The sequence below is a fragment of the Dama dama genome, chromosome 24 (assembly GCF_033118175.1).
Source record: "Dama dama isolate Ldn47 chromosome 24, ASM3311817v1, whole genome shotgun sequence".
NCBI classification, from domain to species: Eukaryota; Metazoa; Chordata; class Mammalia; order Artiodactyla; family Cervidae; genus Dama; species Dama dama.
This window is the reverse complement of record NC_083704.1, coordinates 22,822,123-22,838,769: the sequence shown is the minus strand read 5'-3', so window position 1 is coordinate 22,838,769 and position 16,647 is coordinate 22,822,123. Positions and strand designations below refer to the sequence as shown.

At 43.0% G+C, this 16,647-nt stretch overlaps 2 protein-coding genes across 4 annotated transcripts in view; one reads left to right on the top strand and one right to left on the bottom strand.

The window, feature by feature from the left end:
* SRGAP3 (SLIT-ROBO Rho GTPase activating protein 3) overlaps positions 1–16,647 on the bottom strand; it is a 247,967-nt gene that overhangs the window by 196,294 nt on the left and 35,026 nt on the right. The gene's annotated exons all lie outside the window — the stretch shown is intronic.
* Positions 2,311–3,333, top strand: LOC133046163 (protein FAM228B-like). Its single transcript, XM_061129101.1, has 2 exons — positions 2,311–2,405; positions 2,495–3,333. Exons 1-2 carry the CDS (start codon positions 2,311–2,313, stop codon positions 3,096–3,098), a joined length of 699 nt encoding a protein of 232 aa, XP_060985084.1. The 3' UTR covers positions 3,099–3,333.

Here is a 16,647-nt window from a genome sequence, read left to right as displayed (position 1 = left end):
CTGCATTCAATTGTCTTTCTGTAGGCCCACTGAGTCAAGGAAGACATCTTCCTCTTCTGAGGCTGCTCAATTTCCACACATAGTGATAAGAGGATTGGAGTAATAAGGAAGGAATACATTTTTAATAATTTTTGAAAAAGGGGCCCCATATTTTTATTTTGTAACAGGCCCTGTAAATTATGCAGTCAGTTCTGAACATCCTGTGTTTAAATGTAAGCTCCGTGAAGGGAAAGACCGTATCTGCCTACTCCCTAGCATCTAGCATTGTGCCCAGCACAAGGAAGGGGCAGAATACGTACGTACTGAATGAACAGGGGCAGGAAAAGGGCTGCAGAGAGGAGAGACCTGGTCCTCCTTCTTCCCAACCAGGCACAGGACCCCCTCCTCTTGAATTTTGAAGGGCATTGTAAAACAGGATCAGTCATTGAGTGAGAATGAAAATTCATACACAGACAAGCTGAAGGAACAGGCCAGCACATGAAATTAAAACCCAGCCTGTACGAAAGCAAGCTAGCAAAAGACAGGAAGCAGGCAGACACACTGTCCTCTCCGCAGATAATGGGACATTTTCCACTGCTTTTCCAGGTGACAGACACTATCAGAGAAGAACGTTAACCTGAATGTGATGCATTTTCCTTCCAGTCCCCATCCAATATCTGTCCCCCCCTTCCCTTCCTTTCTAAGCCAGCTATCTCCGATCCCCAGCACCTCTCAGCTGCTAAAAGCCTGAAAGGTTTAATCTCCAAGAAGGATGCTCCAGGGCTCTGTTATCAGAGTTACTTAATTCTGCATTTGCCACGGGCTTAATCATCTGCATCAGACCACATTCTTGTGACTCATGCACACATACCCACTTTCTGGGAGCTGAGAGTTGTTCTCACTTCATCAGCACCTCAGAAGCATTAATAAAGTGCAAATGTGCAGTGGCAAAGGCAGGGGACGGGAGGGGTTCAGTTTTGTGTTTTTGTTTCCCAGTAGTACTGATGTTCTAGCTAGCAAGAGTCATTGAAATTAAAAAAAAAAAAAATTCATGGCATTTCACCCCAACCACCAACTGAAAGATATTCATTTTCTCAAGTTTCCTTCCTTATTCATCCTATATCACTGCCATGACAATAAATTCTTTTACATGTTGCTACAATATTACATAGGCCCATAGAATGTTAGATCCATGAATCAAGGTAAATTTGAAGTGGTCAAACAGGAGATGGCAAGAATGAACATAGACATTTCAGGAATCAGTGAACTAAAACAGACTGGAATAGGTGAATTTAATTCAGATAACCATTATATCTACTACTGTGGGCAAGAATCCCTTAGAAGAAATGGAGTAGCCCTCATAGTCAACAAAGGAGTTCAAAATGCAATACTTGGTTCAATAACAAAAATGAAAGAATAGGCAAACCATTCAATATCACAGTAATCAAAGTCTATGCCCCAACCACTAATGCCAAAGAAGGTGAAATTGAACGGCTCTATGATGACCTACAAGACCTTCTAGAACTAACACCAAAAAAAGATGTCCTTTTCATCATAGGGGACTGGAATGCAAAAGAACGAAGTCAAGAGATACCTGAAGTAACAGAAGAACACCCTCTTCCAACAATACAAGAGATGACTCTACACATGGACATCACCAGATGGTCAATACCAAAATCAGACTGATCATATTCTTTGCCACCAAAGATGGAGAAGCTTATACAGTCAGCAAAAACAAGAACGGGAGCTGACTGTGGATTCAGATCATGAATTCCTTATTGCAAAATTCAGACTCATATTGAAGAAAATAGAGAAAACCACTAGACCATTCAGGTATGACCTAAATCAAATCCCTTACAATTATACAGGGGAAGTGACAAATAGATTCAAGGAATTAGATCTGATAGAGTGCCTGAAGAACTATGGACAGAGGTTTGTGACATTGTACAGGAGGCAGTGATCAAGACCATCCCCAAGAAAAAAAAGTGCAAAAAGGCAAAATGGTTGTCTGATGAGACCTTACAAATCACTGAGAAAAGAAGAGAAGCGAAAGGCAAAGGAGAAAAGGAAAGATATGCCCATCTGAAGGTAGAGTTCCAAAGAATAGCAAGGAGAGATAAGCCTTTCTCAGTGATCAATCCAAAGAAATAGACGAAAACAATAGAATTGGAAAGACTAGAGATCTCTTCAAGAAAATTAGAGATACCCAGGGAACACTTCATGCAAAGACAGGCACAATAAAGGACAGAAACAGTATGGACCTAACAGAAGCAGAAGATATTAAGAAGTGGTGGCGAGAATACATAGAAGAACTATACAAAAAAGATCTTCATGGTTCCGGCCGGGGAGGCCATGAACCGCGGAAGCTGGCTGGAGGGGGCGAGGCCCAAAGACCACTCCGCAAGGCGGAAGCGGGCCTCAGAGAAGTGGGTCTGCACGCTGTTTGTATCAGAATCACCTAGGATTAAAACCAACAAGAAACCTGACTAAATGGAGAACTACTGAAGAAAACAAGACTAAATGAGGTATTAGCTAAAGAAGATGTTGATGCAGCTATTCAATCCATATTATATAGAGAAAATTATATAATTAAGGAATTAAGTAAGTGTTTAAAACATCATGACTTCTTAAATGCAAGAAGAAAAGAGATATTGTATAAAAGATGGGTTGACCATGTGGCAGATCCTCTCCAGAAGAAAATTATAGAAAAAGTTACTTCATACAAGAAGATTAAAAAAAGGAGACAAGAAGAATTAGATGGTTTTTTAAAATATGTAAATAAAAAGGGAAATGCATTTATAGAGCATTATGATCCAAAAGAGTATGATCCTTTTTACATGAACAAAGAGGATCCGAATTTTCTGAAGGTTACCATCCCACCATTTCGTGACCCTTTGAAAAAGGCACAATATGACAAAGATGATGGGAAAAGAATTCTTCTTCAGTGTGAGACTGGCAAAATATATACAATGAAAGAATTTAAAGAGGTTGAGAAGGCCAAACTGCATTCCAGATTCCCAGGAATTTCTAGTTCAAGGCATTTAATGACTCCAAATGAGTGGATTAGACTGCCTCCAAACTACATAGAAAGTGAATTTTGTAAAAGGAGCAGGTTTTAGCAACCAAGGAGTACACACCCTGGTCCTTGACTGGTCAAAGAGGACACAAAAGAAGGCTGCTTCAAAGGAAGCCATCTGCTGCAGGAAGCGCTCAGATTGAGGACCGAGGACGGCATTCAAGAAATGTTCTCTAAGAAAAGCATCTGCAATGAACTTTGTCTTTGAGTCTAATTGTCTGTATGATAATTAAGAAATGACCATACTATATATTGACAGTTATTGCAAATGTATTTCCCACAGGAGTTAAATGTTGCCTCAGAGATAAAATAAAAATACTGTTGCCTTATTTAGCACCCACCTCAAAAAAAAAAAAAAAAAAAGATCTTCATGACCCAGATAACCATGATGGTGTGATCACTCACCTAGAACCAGTCATTCAGGAGTCCGAAGTCAACTGGGCCTTAGGAAGCATCACTATGAACAAAGCTAGTGGAGGTGATGGAATTCCAGCTGAGCTATTTTAAGTCCAAAACGATGATGCTGTTAAAGTGCTGCACTCAATATACCCACAAATTTGGAAAACCCAGCAGTGGCCACAAGACTGGAAAAGGTCAGTTTTCATTCCATTCCAAAAGAAGGCCAATGCCAAAGAATGTTCAAACTACCACACAATTGCACTCATCTCACACACTAGCAAACTAATGCTCAAGATTCTCCAAGCAAGGCTTCAACAGTCCATGAATTGAGAACTTCCAGATGTACAAGCTGGATTTAGAATAGTCAGAGGAATCAGAGATCAAATTGACAACATCCATTGGATCATAGAAAAAGCAAGACAGTTCCAGAAAAACATCTACTTCTGCTTTATTGACTATGCTTAAGCCTTTGACTGTGTGGATCACAACAAACTGTGGAAAATTCTTCAGGAGATGGGAATATCAGACCATCTGACCTGCCTCCTGAGAAACCTGTATGCAGGTCAAGAAGCAACAATGAGAATCAGACATGGAACAATGGACTGGTTCCAAATTGGGAAGGAGTATGTCAAGGCTGTATACTGTCACTTTGCTTATTTAACTTCTACGCAAAGTCCACCATGTGAAATGCCAGGCTGGATGAAGCTCAAGCTGGAATCAAGATTGCCAGGAGAAGTATCAATAACCATAGATATGCAGATGATACCACCCTTAAGGCAGAAAGTGAAGAAGAACTGAAGAGCCACTTGATGAAAGTGAAACAGGAGGGTGAAAAAGCTGGCTTAAAACTCAACTCTCAAAAAATGAGGATCATGGTATCCGGTCCCATCACTGCATGGCAAGTAGATGGAGAAACAATGGAAACAGTGACAGACTTTATTTCCTTGGACGCCAAAATTGCTGCAGATGGTGACTGTAGCCACAGAATTAAAAGATGCTTGCTCCTTGGAAGAAAAGCTATGACCAACCTAGATAGATAGCATATTAAAAAGCAGAGATATCACTTTGCTGATAAAGGTCCATTTAGTCAAAGCTTTGGTTTTTCCAGTAGTCATGTATGGATGTGAGAGTTGGATTATAAAGAAGGTTGAACACTGAAGAATTGATGCTTTTGAACTGTTGGAGAAGGCTCTCGAGAGTCCAGGGGACTGCAAGGAGATCCAATCAGCCCATCCTAAAGGAAATCAGTCCTGAATATTCATTGGAAGGGCTGATGCTGAAGTTCCGATACTTTGGCCACCTGATGCGAAGAATGACTCACTGGGAAAGACCCTGATGCTGGGAAAGATCGAAGGAAGGAGGAATAGGGGACGACAGAGGATGAGATGGTTAGATGGTATCATCGACTTGATGGACATGAGTTTGAGTAGGCTCCGGGAGTTGGCGATGGACAGGGAGGCCTGCAGTGCTACAGTCTGTGGGGTCGCAAAGAGTCAAACATGACTGAGCAACTGAACTGAACTGAACTGAAACTTCTCCAATCCCTCTGACACATACTAACCTTTAAAACCAGTCGTACCAATGACACAATCATATTTACTAAGCACAAATCAATTCAACTGCCCTTTGTGGTAATCAGCTGCCAATGGTCTAGAAATGCATCAACAGAGGCCATGAAGCAGGAGAGGGATGAACATGCAGGTACCTCCTTCAAATCACTTCCCAAAGACTGGACCACCCCTCCCCTTGACAGCCAGCCAAGGCTGGCCCAGATAGATATATTCCCTAAACAGGCAGACACCATCTTGTTAACTTAAAATTGGTTTTCCAACAGGAAGACTCAGTAACAGCAGACCAGACATGAAGGACAGTGGCAGGAGACAGCCATGCCCTACTCTTCTCCTCAACCACCAACTCTAACTCTCACAAATCAGACTGGAAGGCCTCCAAGACCCTGAGTGAGGAAAAGGGAGAGAGGTCCTCTGATGTGCAATGGTGGTTGAACCATTATTGAAGCTCAGGTGATGGAAAAGCCCAGAAGCCAAGGCAGATGTTCGGCCAAATTAAGTGGCTCCAGGAGAAAATGAAAGCTTGCCTGCCGAGACATCTGGTGTCCATTAACCTCCTAAGCAGAGCTGCAGCAGAGCCATCTGCTGGAATAGACTCTCTGGAGGCAAGGAGCCTCCCATACCTCCCTGTGCCTCAGCATGCTCCCAGCAGAGGCCTGGCCTTAAGAAGAGAGAGAAGGACTCTGGTCCATTTGATTCCTTCAAAACTTGGGGTCAGCAAAGACAATGGTCAAGAGACACCCTATGAGGCTGCAGTCATAGGATGTGATGCTTGCCATCAGGCAAAGTAAACTGACATCAGGGAGAGCTTATTCACTATCAAGTGTCTGTGATTCTCAAGGAGACACTGTACAAATCTTGAGTTCTACTGGAGAAATGCAATTTCTAAGTGATGCAATTGATCAATACAGAGAGAGGAAAGAAACTAACATTAATGAGGACCCACCATGGGCCAGGCAATGGGCTAGGCATCTCCACATACATTTATCTCATTTAATCCTTACAGCTCTACACCCTAGATGTTATTATTTGCATTTTACAAATGACAAGACTGGTATTCAAACTCACCTCTCCTAAACTTTGAGGAAAACTTCAATACTTCTTTTGCTAGACGACTGTGCCACAATTAAGCCAGTTTCATTGGTTGGGAGGATGGGTGGGAGGGATGGGGGAAGGGCTATAACAAAAGCTATTTGTGGGACTATAACAAAAGATTATGCATGGATGAGGTTTGCTGCCTTTGATGCTTTTGAAGATGACCAGACTGAGGCTTGAAATGTATCCATGGAAACAGCTATGGTAGGAGCCGAGGCCAAACAAGTTCACCCTTGAGGCAGTTGGGCTGGGGACTCTGGAGACTTTTCCTTGATGCAGACAGAGAGCAGTGTCAGCTCCCACTTCATCTTCCAGGCTCTGCCTCCCCTGTCCCCACAGCTAGACCACTGGAAGCCACAGTCTCCTCACAAGACACCAGCCAATCCAGATACCAGACTTTCTGTGAAGCCAAGCCTTAATCACCTCAGAGCCCCCAGTTCCAGGGGGCCAAAATCCCTCGCAGGGAGGCCTGAGAACAAGCTGCCACTCTGGCTTGTGCTAGTCTGCCCTGCTCCTCTAGCAAAGACCTGGGCCCCACCCATGAACTCTTGTCTGGAACAGAGGATTTTACCACACCTACTCAGACCTCCATATAGAAACTACCTGCCTCACCTTGAGTCCCCTTCTATATTCCTGCCTCAGTTCTGTCCAGCCCCCGGGAACCCTTCTTTCTCTCTGTGGGAACCCAAACTGACATTTGACCTGATTCTCCACTGAGCACACAGGCCCTGGGCTTTGCCTTCACTACCTAGACCTCTATTGTTTCTTCTGTATCCACTTCCCACACCAGGATGGTGCTACCATCCCCCGCTGCCCGCAGGGTTGGCAGCCCAGAGTCCTCAGCTGAGCCCATCTCCAGATGTGCTCTAGGCCTCTCCAAAGGTCATGGCCTCTTTTGGGAGAAAACCAACCCCAGCAAAGGTCGCTCTAAGGGTATAAGTTCGGCTACCTCCGCAATTCACAACTCTGCAGGCCATTCCAACGTCCGTGCTCACCGTGAGATCAACTGAGGCTTTTGATATGACTGCATGGCAGGTCAGGGTCTCTCTCTGCTCAATCCTGCTTCCTTCCCTCCTGTATAGACGTGTACCCTAAGAGCAATCCTCAGAAAGGCTACTGCACAGAAGTCTCTGACTCAAAGTCTGTTTCCCAGAGAACCCAGCCTCATAAAGACATTTTTGTCCTCTTTAAACTAGAGAGCACCGTGCCCCATGCCTTTCCCAGCTTGTCTCTGCGGCTGCAGTCTGTCCCTATACTCCAACAATCACCCACTCTCCCATCAAAATCACCTTGGGCACTGAACCTGGATTCTGGTCCTAATTCTGCCATACACTTGCTGGGCCCCTTAGGGAATTACTTAACCTCTCTGGTCCAGCTTCCTATCTATAAATGAATAAATGAACATAAAGGCAGTTATTCTTACAGCTCATAGCAATTTTTAATTATTCATTTAATTATTCATTCAGGTATTGAAAACTGACTACACGTTTTCACCCCTCAGATCCCAGGCTGGATGTCACTTCCTATAGGAAGCCCTCTCAAACCCCAAAGCTGAAATTTATAGTTCTTCTGTGTTCTCACAACCCCTGATCTTATCTTTCCTGTACTTTTTTACCCCTTAAATTGTAATTACCTACTTTGTGATTTTCCCTCCATTGGACCATGAATTCCATGAGGGCAGGAAAGGTATTTATTCACTTTTATATCTGCCATGCCTAGTTCAGGGCCTGGCCCACAATAAGAATATAAAGATATTTATAAATTAACTAATTCAGTCATTAAGCTGGGGGCTGCAGGAAAAGCAAAGACCATATCCTGTATCCACATGTCCCTTAACGGTGTGCAAATTGCTTTCATACCCAGGTCTCATTTGGTCCTGGTAACACCCCGGCGGGTTAGGCAGGGCTGGAACGGTATTCCCAATCCGTAGATGAAAACGCAGAGGCCAGCACGTCCAAGCGGACTTACACCCTGCTGGAGCTGCGCCTCCTCTATCCCTCCCCACCACAAAAGCACAACACGGTGGATCTCCCTCATCTGGAGACCACCATCCTAACAATGAGTGAAGGAAGCCATGAAGCATCCCAGACCTTTGGAAACTATGAATAGTTAGGCCTCAAGGCAGAAGAGCACATGTGACAAATATCCATGTGACACTCAGGAAAGCTGGTGCAGGCAGAGCGCCTGCAACAGGAGTGGAGCCTGGATGCCTGGCCTCTCAACTCTGGACTAAGCATTAGTACGAGCAGCGCCCCAGGGATGCTGGTGTGGGGGTTCTCACCCCATTGCCCCATCCCCCAGGCCTGAGCTAGCTGTGCTTTTTCTCCCACTGGCTTCACCTCTGAACTTATCTCTCTCTCTGTGGAACACGCACTGTCTCAGCTGCCTCAATATCCTATCAGCCCGGAGATAAAATGAGGAAAGAGGGAGGGGCGTGCACACAAAAGCTCTCTTGCAGCTGCAAAATAGATTCTTTTCTCCTTTGCCCCATAGGGGAAAAGAATTCTACACCCAAACATGGTACCAAACGAATCTTAACTCTCCCTGCAGTCTTTTTAAGTCCTAAATAAATGCATGATTTTTCCCTAAAGAAACTGTGATAATACAATTAGCGATACACAGAGGCTTTAGCTGGGAAATCACTGGCCCTCCCCACACCCCAACCCCGGCCTCTGTAGGAGTCAGGCTTTGAAAAGAAGAAATCTATTGTCGCTGGGGAACACGGAGCTAAATCACCAATCCCAGCAGAGTGGCGACGCTGAAACCTCCCTTTGTGGGGGGAACCGGGAGGCTGCACGTTAATGGCTGGATGTTATTTGCAGCAACGCGGGGCCAATTCTTCTCTCAGCCTGTTTAAGCTTCCATGGGCCATAAACATCGATCACCATTTAGAGTGCAGCACTTTTGTGATGTAAATCACTTGTCTGCCTGGAGCTCTGGGAGAGAAGCTCCTTTCAGATCTCAACCAACTATGGGAGGAACATACCGGGAACTGCTGCTTGACATCTGAAAATAGGTGGCAAACTAGACCAGAGCTATTCAATCAAAAAATTTGAAGGAAGCCACAGTGTCATTTTAAGTTTTCTAGTAGCCACATGAAGAAATAAAGAGGTGGGAGGGGGACAAGATAGGTGAGGGGATTGAGAGGTAAAAACTACTAAGTATAAAATAAATTACATGGATATAAGTATAGCTCAGGGTATACAGTCAATATTCTAAAACTTCTTAAGGATAACTATCCATAAATACAGTGATTACCATGTTATACACTTGAAACTAACATAATACTGTAAGTCAACTACATTTTTACTTTAAAAATAGTTTTTAAAAGGTAAAATTACTTTAAAATTACAAATATACTTTGTTTAATGAAAAAGGAAAAGGCAATACATCCAAAATGTTATGTTAATACATAATCAATATAAAAAGCTATTACTGAGATATTTCACACTCTCCTTATCCTATACTAAGAATTTTGCCTTCACAGCATGTCACAATTCGGACTAATGGCATTTCAAAACTCAGTAGTCACATGTGGCTGGTGGCTACCGGATTGGACAGTATAGGTCTGAAGTTTGCAGAATATATCTAATTTGATCTTTACAACAAGCCCCCTGAAGTAGATATTAGCATCCTCATTTCACAGATGAGAGAATTGGAGCTCAGACAGAATGAAAGTGTTGGCCTTTGGTATATGCATGCAACGGAATATTACTCAGCCTTAAAAAAAAAGAAGGAAATTCTGACAAACGCTATAATATGACGGAGAAGGCAATGGTGACCCACTCCAGTACTCTTGCCTGGGAAATCCCAGGGCCAGAGGAGCCTGGTAGGCTGCAGTCCATGGGGTCGCACAGAGTCGGACACGACTGAAGTGACTTAGCAGCAGCAGCAGCAGCAGCACTTGTTTGGGGTTTATTGTTTTAATGCAACCTGATGGGAAGATGAAAAAAAGTTCTGGAAGTGGACAGTGATGATAGTTGTACAATAATATGGGTGTATTTAATGCTACCAAACTGTACACTTGGTCGACTAAGACTCCAAAAGCCAAGTGGCCCCTCTCCTCCCAAAAAAAAACCAGTTTAAATGATCAATTTCCTGTTATATTTTACCACAATTTTAAAAATCAGCTATAAAAAGAAAGGCAGGTGCTGTGCTAAACTATGAGCATATCACATCTCTCCCTCATAACAAACCCCCTCATAAAGTAGATGGGTTATCATCACCAAATTACTGATGGGGAAGTCGAGACTTAAATACACTAAGCAAATAGTTCAAGGTGTTGTGGCTAGTGAGTGGTGGAACCAGGATTTGAACTCAGGGAGTCTGATTCTCAAGCCTGTGGTTTTAAATATGACATCCTCCACAACATCCTCTCTGATGGTACCCAAATAGAAACAGAAATATAAATAATCCAGGAAGGAAATGGAAATGACATTTGTCACGATCTATTCTCAGCATATAACAGTCACAAATCCTCCTTTGAAACATAAACTTGATTGTGCCACTTGCCTTCTCCAAACCGACTTGCAATAAAACCCAAGTTCTTTATTCCCAGCCCCCAGGCCCTGCAGGATTATGGTCCCTTGTTGCCTCTCCAATCCCCTCTCCCCCTTGGCTCACCTTGTGCCTGCCACTCACCTCCTTCATCTTTCTTAAACCTGCCAACGCCCAGGGCCTTGGCACATGCTATTCTGCCCTCCCAGAAGGCACTTCCTCTGGCCTGTACGGCCAGTTCCTCTTTACATTCAGGTCTTTGGCCCTTTGGTTTTTGTCCCCTGACCCTAAATTAGGATGCTTACCCACCCGGGACCCAGCACCTCCACCCCCCCATTCTCTTCATTTTCCTTCATATCATCTACCATTGCTTGACACTATAGTGTATGTTTAAATAAAAGAACAAATGTGTTCCCTTGCTGTCTGCCCCAACCCTGCTGAAAGGCAGCTGCAAGAGGGCAAGAGCTTGGCTCTGTTTACTGCCATATCCCTGGTACCTAAAGTGGTCCCTGGCACAGAGCAGACGCTTAATAAACATCTGCTAAACGAATGAATGGATTCATTGAGTGCTTGGTCAATCCTCACATGCAGTAACCTACCACCCTGGTCCACCAGGGAGTAAAGGGCTTCCCCGGACAGGAGACTTTCAGTCCTGGATCTCAGAAACTCAGATCCAGAGGTTAAGGCATGGGAGCTCTAACCAAATGACCTTTGAGTTCCCTTCCAGCAACCTGATTTTATAACCCCATGGTTTCTGTTGCTTAAAGGCCCATGCCTACAGGGTGGCAACACAGAAAGATTACACATTGAGCATAGACTCAGTTTGAGCCTCAAACTTGGTTTGAGATGTGCCACATACCACTCCTGGACAAGCCATCCAACCTCCCTTCGACTGAATTATTTCATCTTTAAAACAGAGTATGTAATCCAGCCCAGGGTTCTCTCGTGAAAATAGATCATCTATGTGTCGTGGATCTATGTGTCCCTGGGAAGCAAACTCTGAGACTGAGATCATCACGCAGGAGTTTTTTAGGATATGTTCTTCTTTTCAAAACCTGTGACAGGAAGGGAAAGGAAGTAGAATTGGGCAGAGTGAGAAGCTGGGCCACAGTGCAGTCTCAGTGAAGACATTGAAGTGAGTAGGCTCTTTAGGTTGTCCCAGGAAGAAACCTAGGGCTGGGAACAGGCCACATGCAGCTTCCTTCATCAGAGGCAATTCTCCAAGAGGGCTGACAGCCAACTGTCCTGGAGGGACCAGGTGATAAGTCCTTCAGTTCTGAAGGGGACCTCCTCATCCAACACTCCTTGCAACACACATGGCACGTGCTCAATAAATGACACTGTTGTTGTCATTATCATAGGACATAATTCAAGGTCAGGTCTATCTCACTGTGAAGTCGATGTTCCTTCTGCTCTGCCTCCCAGGCTCTTTATCTGCAACTCTCGTTTCGCCACTTCTGCCTGAATTTGAGTAATATCTGAATAGATTCCATTTTCCCTATCCAGGTGGTGAGTCTCCCTGAGAGCAGGCCCCACACTGACTCATCTTCATACCCTCTCCCACAGTTGCCTTTGGCACCCTAGACTTCCTAGGTAACTAATACATGAGCAAGAGCATATCCACACTTTCTTGGATCCCCAAGATTTTTAGGGCCTTTAGTATCCCCACTGCCTATCCAGGTTAGGCAACAATATCATCCAGGGCCAAATGTCCCAGGCAGAGCCATTCCCATCAAGACACCATTTGACTTTAAAGCTTGAGTGCAAAGCACCCCTCTTCTCCCACAGCCCCCATCTCCCTCCATTGGGCCTAGATTTTTTTTTTCATTTATTTTTATTAGTTGGAGGCTAATTACTTTACAATATTGTAGTGGTTTTTGCCATACATTGACATGAATCAGCCATGGGGGCCTAGATTTAATTACCAGTAGGCAGCTCACTCCTACCATGGAGCAAATAGAAAACCCAGAAGGGTCTTAGGTTCCACTCTTCCTGCCCACACCTCCCCAGACTCTGCTGCAAACACATGCCTTCTCTCCTTACAAGAAAAGAGTTTTGAAGAGTTAAGACTAAAACCCATAGATCTTGCAGCTCAAGTCGGTGGCCCTCTCTCTATACCATTCCACTTTCCTGAGGATCTGCATCCTTTTAATAAAGGCCTCCTCAGATTTCTTAAAAAACTGGAAATAGAACTGCCATATGACCCAGCAATTCCACTCCTGGGCATACACACTGAGGAAACCAGATCTGAAAGAGACACGTGCACCCCAATGTTCATCGCAGCACTGTTTATAATAGCCAGGACATGGAAGCAACCTAGATGCCCATCAGCAGATGAATGGATAAGGAAGCTGTGGTACATATACACCATGGAATATTACTCAGCCATTAAAACGAATTCATTTGAACCAGTCCTAATGAGATGGATGAAGCTGGAGCCCCTTATACAGAGTGAAGTAAGCCAGAAAGATAAAGAACATTACAGCATACTAACACATATATATGGAACTTAGAAAGATGGTAACGATAACCCTATATGCAAAACAGAAAAAGAGACACAGAAATACAGAACAGACTTTTGAACTCTGTGGGAGAATGTGAGGGTGGGATATTTCAAAAGAACAGCATGTATACTATCTATGGTGAAACAGATCACCAGCCCAGGTGGGATGCATGAGACAAGTGCTCGGGCCTGGTGCACTGGGAAGACCCGGGGGAATCGGGTGGAGAGGGAGGTGGGAGCGGGGATCGGGATGGGGAATACGTGTAAATCCATGGCTGATTCATATCAATGTATGACAAAACCCACTGAAATGTTGTGAAGTAATTAGCCTCCAACTAATTAAAAAAAAAAAAATAAAGGCCTCCTCAAATATCTCCTTACTGGTCACAGTAAGGTCAACTCACTGAATGCTTTAGAAGGAAGGATGAGGGAGTCCTGGTTACGCACGAGCTCTAGGGTCAGGCAAACCTGAGCCTGAATCCCAGTCACAGCATTTGCCAGCCGTATGACTGAGCAAGTCATCTGAAGAACCTTGCGTCCTTATCCCTGAGGAAATAACTACCTATATCATAGAGTAACTGCAAACATGAGCAGGAGCAAATGGCACACAATAAGAACTCTATGTCAGCTGCCATAATTATTACTACTAGCAAGGGGCTGGGAGCAAAAAATATCCCTGATTTAGTTCTCAGGTTTTACACTAACATGTGGAGGCTGTGCTTATATGACACCAAAACAACTATACGGAGTCGAAAAAAGTCTCACCCATTTAGTTCTTTGGTAGATGAAGCACATATTACATTCCTCAGCTTTCTCCCCTATCTCCTTCTGGGAATAGTACAAATATCTAAGTGATACTTGTAAAATGTTCACAGATCCTTTTTTCCCTGACAGATACACGGTACTTAAAAATGTAAAATCTCTGTATAGCACCATTATCATGAGCAAAGTTTTTGAGAGGAAAAAAAAAAGGATAAGCTGAAGAATGAAAAATTTGCAGTTCATTTTACAAGCGAAGAGCCAATTTCCTAAAATACAAAGGGTTATTTCAAAGTTAAAAGCAAAGATAAACAACCCAGTGAAAAATAAAGAAACTGACATATAAATGGTCAACAATTTCCCCAATAATGAAATACGAATTTAAATGACAATGAGACATTTTTCATTTATGAGATTACAAAAAAAATGAAAATATTCATTCTTATACATGACGAGTACATGGGAAAATAGTTACTCTCATATGCTGATGGGGGTGGGAGGTATAAATTAGTACAGCTTCTCTTGGAAGACAACTTGACACCAGCTATGGAAATGTCAAACGTTTGCATCTGTTGACTCAGAACTTCCCCTTCTAAATATATATCCTTCCAAAACATCCACCCATATGCACAAAGATATATGAATAAGGATCTCCAATAGAGCATTATTTATTCATCAAGAAAATAAAAATCCAAGTAAATGGCCATCAGTGGGGTTTGGCTAAACACGTTATGGCACAGACATAAAATGAAACTCTATACACACACTCAAGAAGAAAGAAATATACCCACACAGAGATTTGTATACAAATGTTTGCAGAAGCATTATTCATAGTAGCCCCAAACTGGAAATAACTCATAACTCACCAACTGATAAACAAAATGTGGTATATCCTAAAATGGAATAGTATTGAGAAAGAACAATGGTTTGCTACATGCTACCACAGGACAGAACCTCAAAATATTATGCTACCTAAAAAAAGCTTAGGGGACTTCTCTGGTGGCCCAGCAGTTAAGATTCTGCGCTTCCAATGCAGGGAACTTGGGTTCAACCCCTTGGGTTGGGGAAGTAAGATCCCACATGCCTTGCAATGAGGCAAAAAAAATAAAATAAAATAAAATTAGACACACAGACACTATGCTGCTGCTGCTGCTAAGTCACTTCAGTCGTGTCCAACTCTGTGCGACCCCATAGACGGCAGCCCACCAGGCTCCTCCGTCCCTGGGATTCTCCAGGCAAGAACACTGGAGTGGGTTGCCATTTCCTTCTCCAATGCATGCATGCATGCTAAGTCACTTCAGTCGTGTCCAACTCTGTGCGATCCCAAGGACAGCAGCCCACCAGGTTCCTCTGTCCATGGGATTCTCTAGGCAAGAATTCTGGAGTGGGCTGCCATTTCCTTCTCCAACACAGACATTATATATATGTCTAGCTTTTTTATTCTATATTATATATGTGTATATATACACACTGTGTTTACAATTCCATTTATATGCAAACCCATAAAAAGGCAGAAAATATATTACCTTGTAATAAAGACGAGGATGGCAGTAACAACAGACTGACAAAAGGGATCTTTTAAGGGTAATGAAAATGTTTTAAAATTGGACTGTGGTGTTAGTTGCACAATTCTGAGATTTTACTAAAAATTTAATTACTGTACACTAAGTTAAATTTGATGGTATATAATTTATACCTCAGTAAAGCTACTTTAAAAATAAAATGAAACAGAACAATAAATGATCACATGCAAAGATGTCCAAGATACATTGTTAATTCTTTTAAAGAAGAAAAATAGTATGAATGATATTATATGATTGTTAAGTGAGTGAAAGTTGTTCAGTCATGTCCAACTCTTTGTGACCCCATGGACTATAGCCTGCCAGGTTCCTCTGTCCAGGGAATTCTCCAGGCCAAAATACTGGAGTGGGTAGCCATTCCCTTCTCCAGGGGATCTTCCCAACCCAGGGATCAAATCCAGGTCTCCCGCATTGCAGGCAGATTCTTTACCATCTGAGCCATGAGGAAAGCCAATATTATTGTTAAAGCAATCATAATAATATATCTTCATGTATGCATGCTTGGTCACTTCAGTCATGTCTAACTCTTTGTGACCCTGTAGACTATAGACTGCCAGGTTCCTCTGTTTGGGATTCTCCAGGCAAGAATACTGGAGTAGGCTGCCATGCCCTCCTCCAGGGGATCTTCCCAACCCAGGGATCAAACCAGCCTTTCTTACATCTTCTGCATTTGCAACAGGATTCTTTACCACTAGTACTGGCAGGAAAGCCCAATATATCCCCATATATATATAGAGAGAGAGAAAAATCTGAAGGAATATATATGAAACAGATAATGGGAATGTTCTCTCTAAGAGGCAGGATTGTGAGAACTTTTCACTCTCTTTACGGGACGCATCTGATATATGATTTCTTTTTTAATTAGATATTTTTGATACATGTTTGAATACTTTCTCAATAAAATGTTGGGGGGGGAAGCAGGCATTTCTTTTATAATCTTAAAAAACATAATATAAATATGAAAATAAATAAGTAAATGAAAGAGCATTGTTTAAAACTGTTTTGCTGATACTGCCAAGTCCCAGTTTAAGATGCCACATCTGGTCACAAGATGTATGGAATCTCTCATTCTTTTGGCTCTACCACTGCCTGGAAAAAAAAATCTGAAAACCACCCAGCTCTCTTTCATTCCAAGCTCCCCAAACAAACTATGACTAATTCTGTTTCCCAGCCACCTTGAAGCTGGGGAGA

Bases quoted from the DNA above. Each gene is read 5' to 3' on its own strand.
- LOC133046163 (XM_061129101.1), top strand. From the start codon at position 2,311: ATGGTTCCGGCCGGGGAGGCCATGAACCGCGGAAGCTGGCTGGAGGGG. The intron at 2,406-2,494 runs GTGGGTCTGCAC...GAAGAAAACAAG, and splicing joins CGGAAGCGGGCCTCAGAGAA to ACTAAATGAGGTATTAGCTA.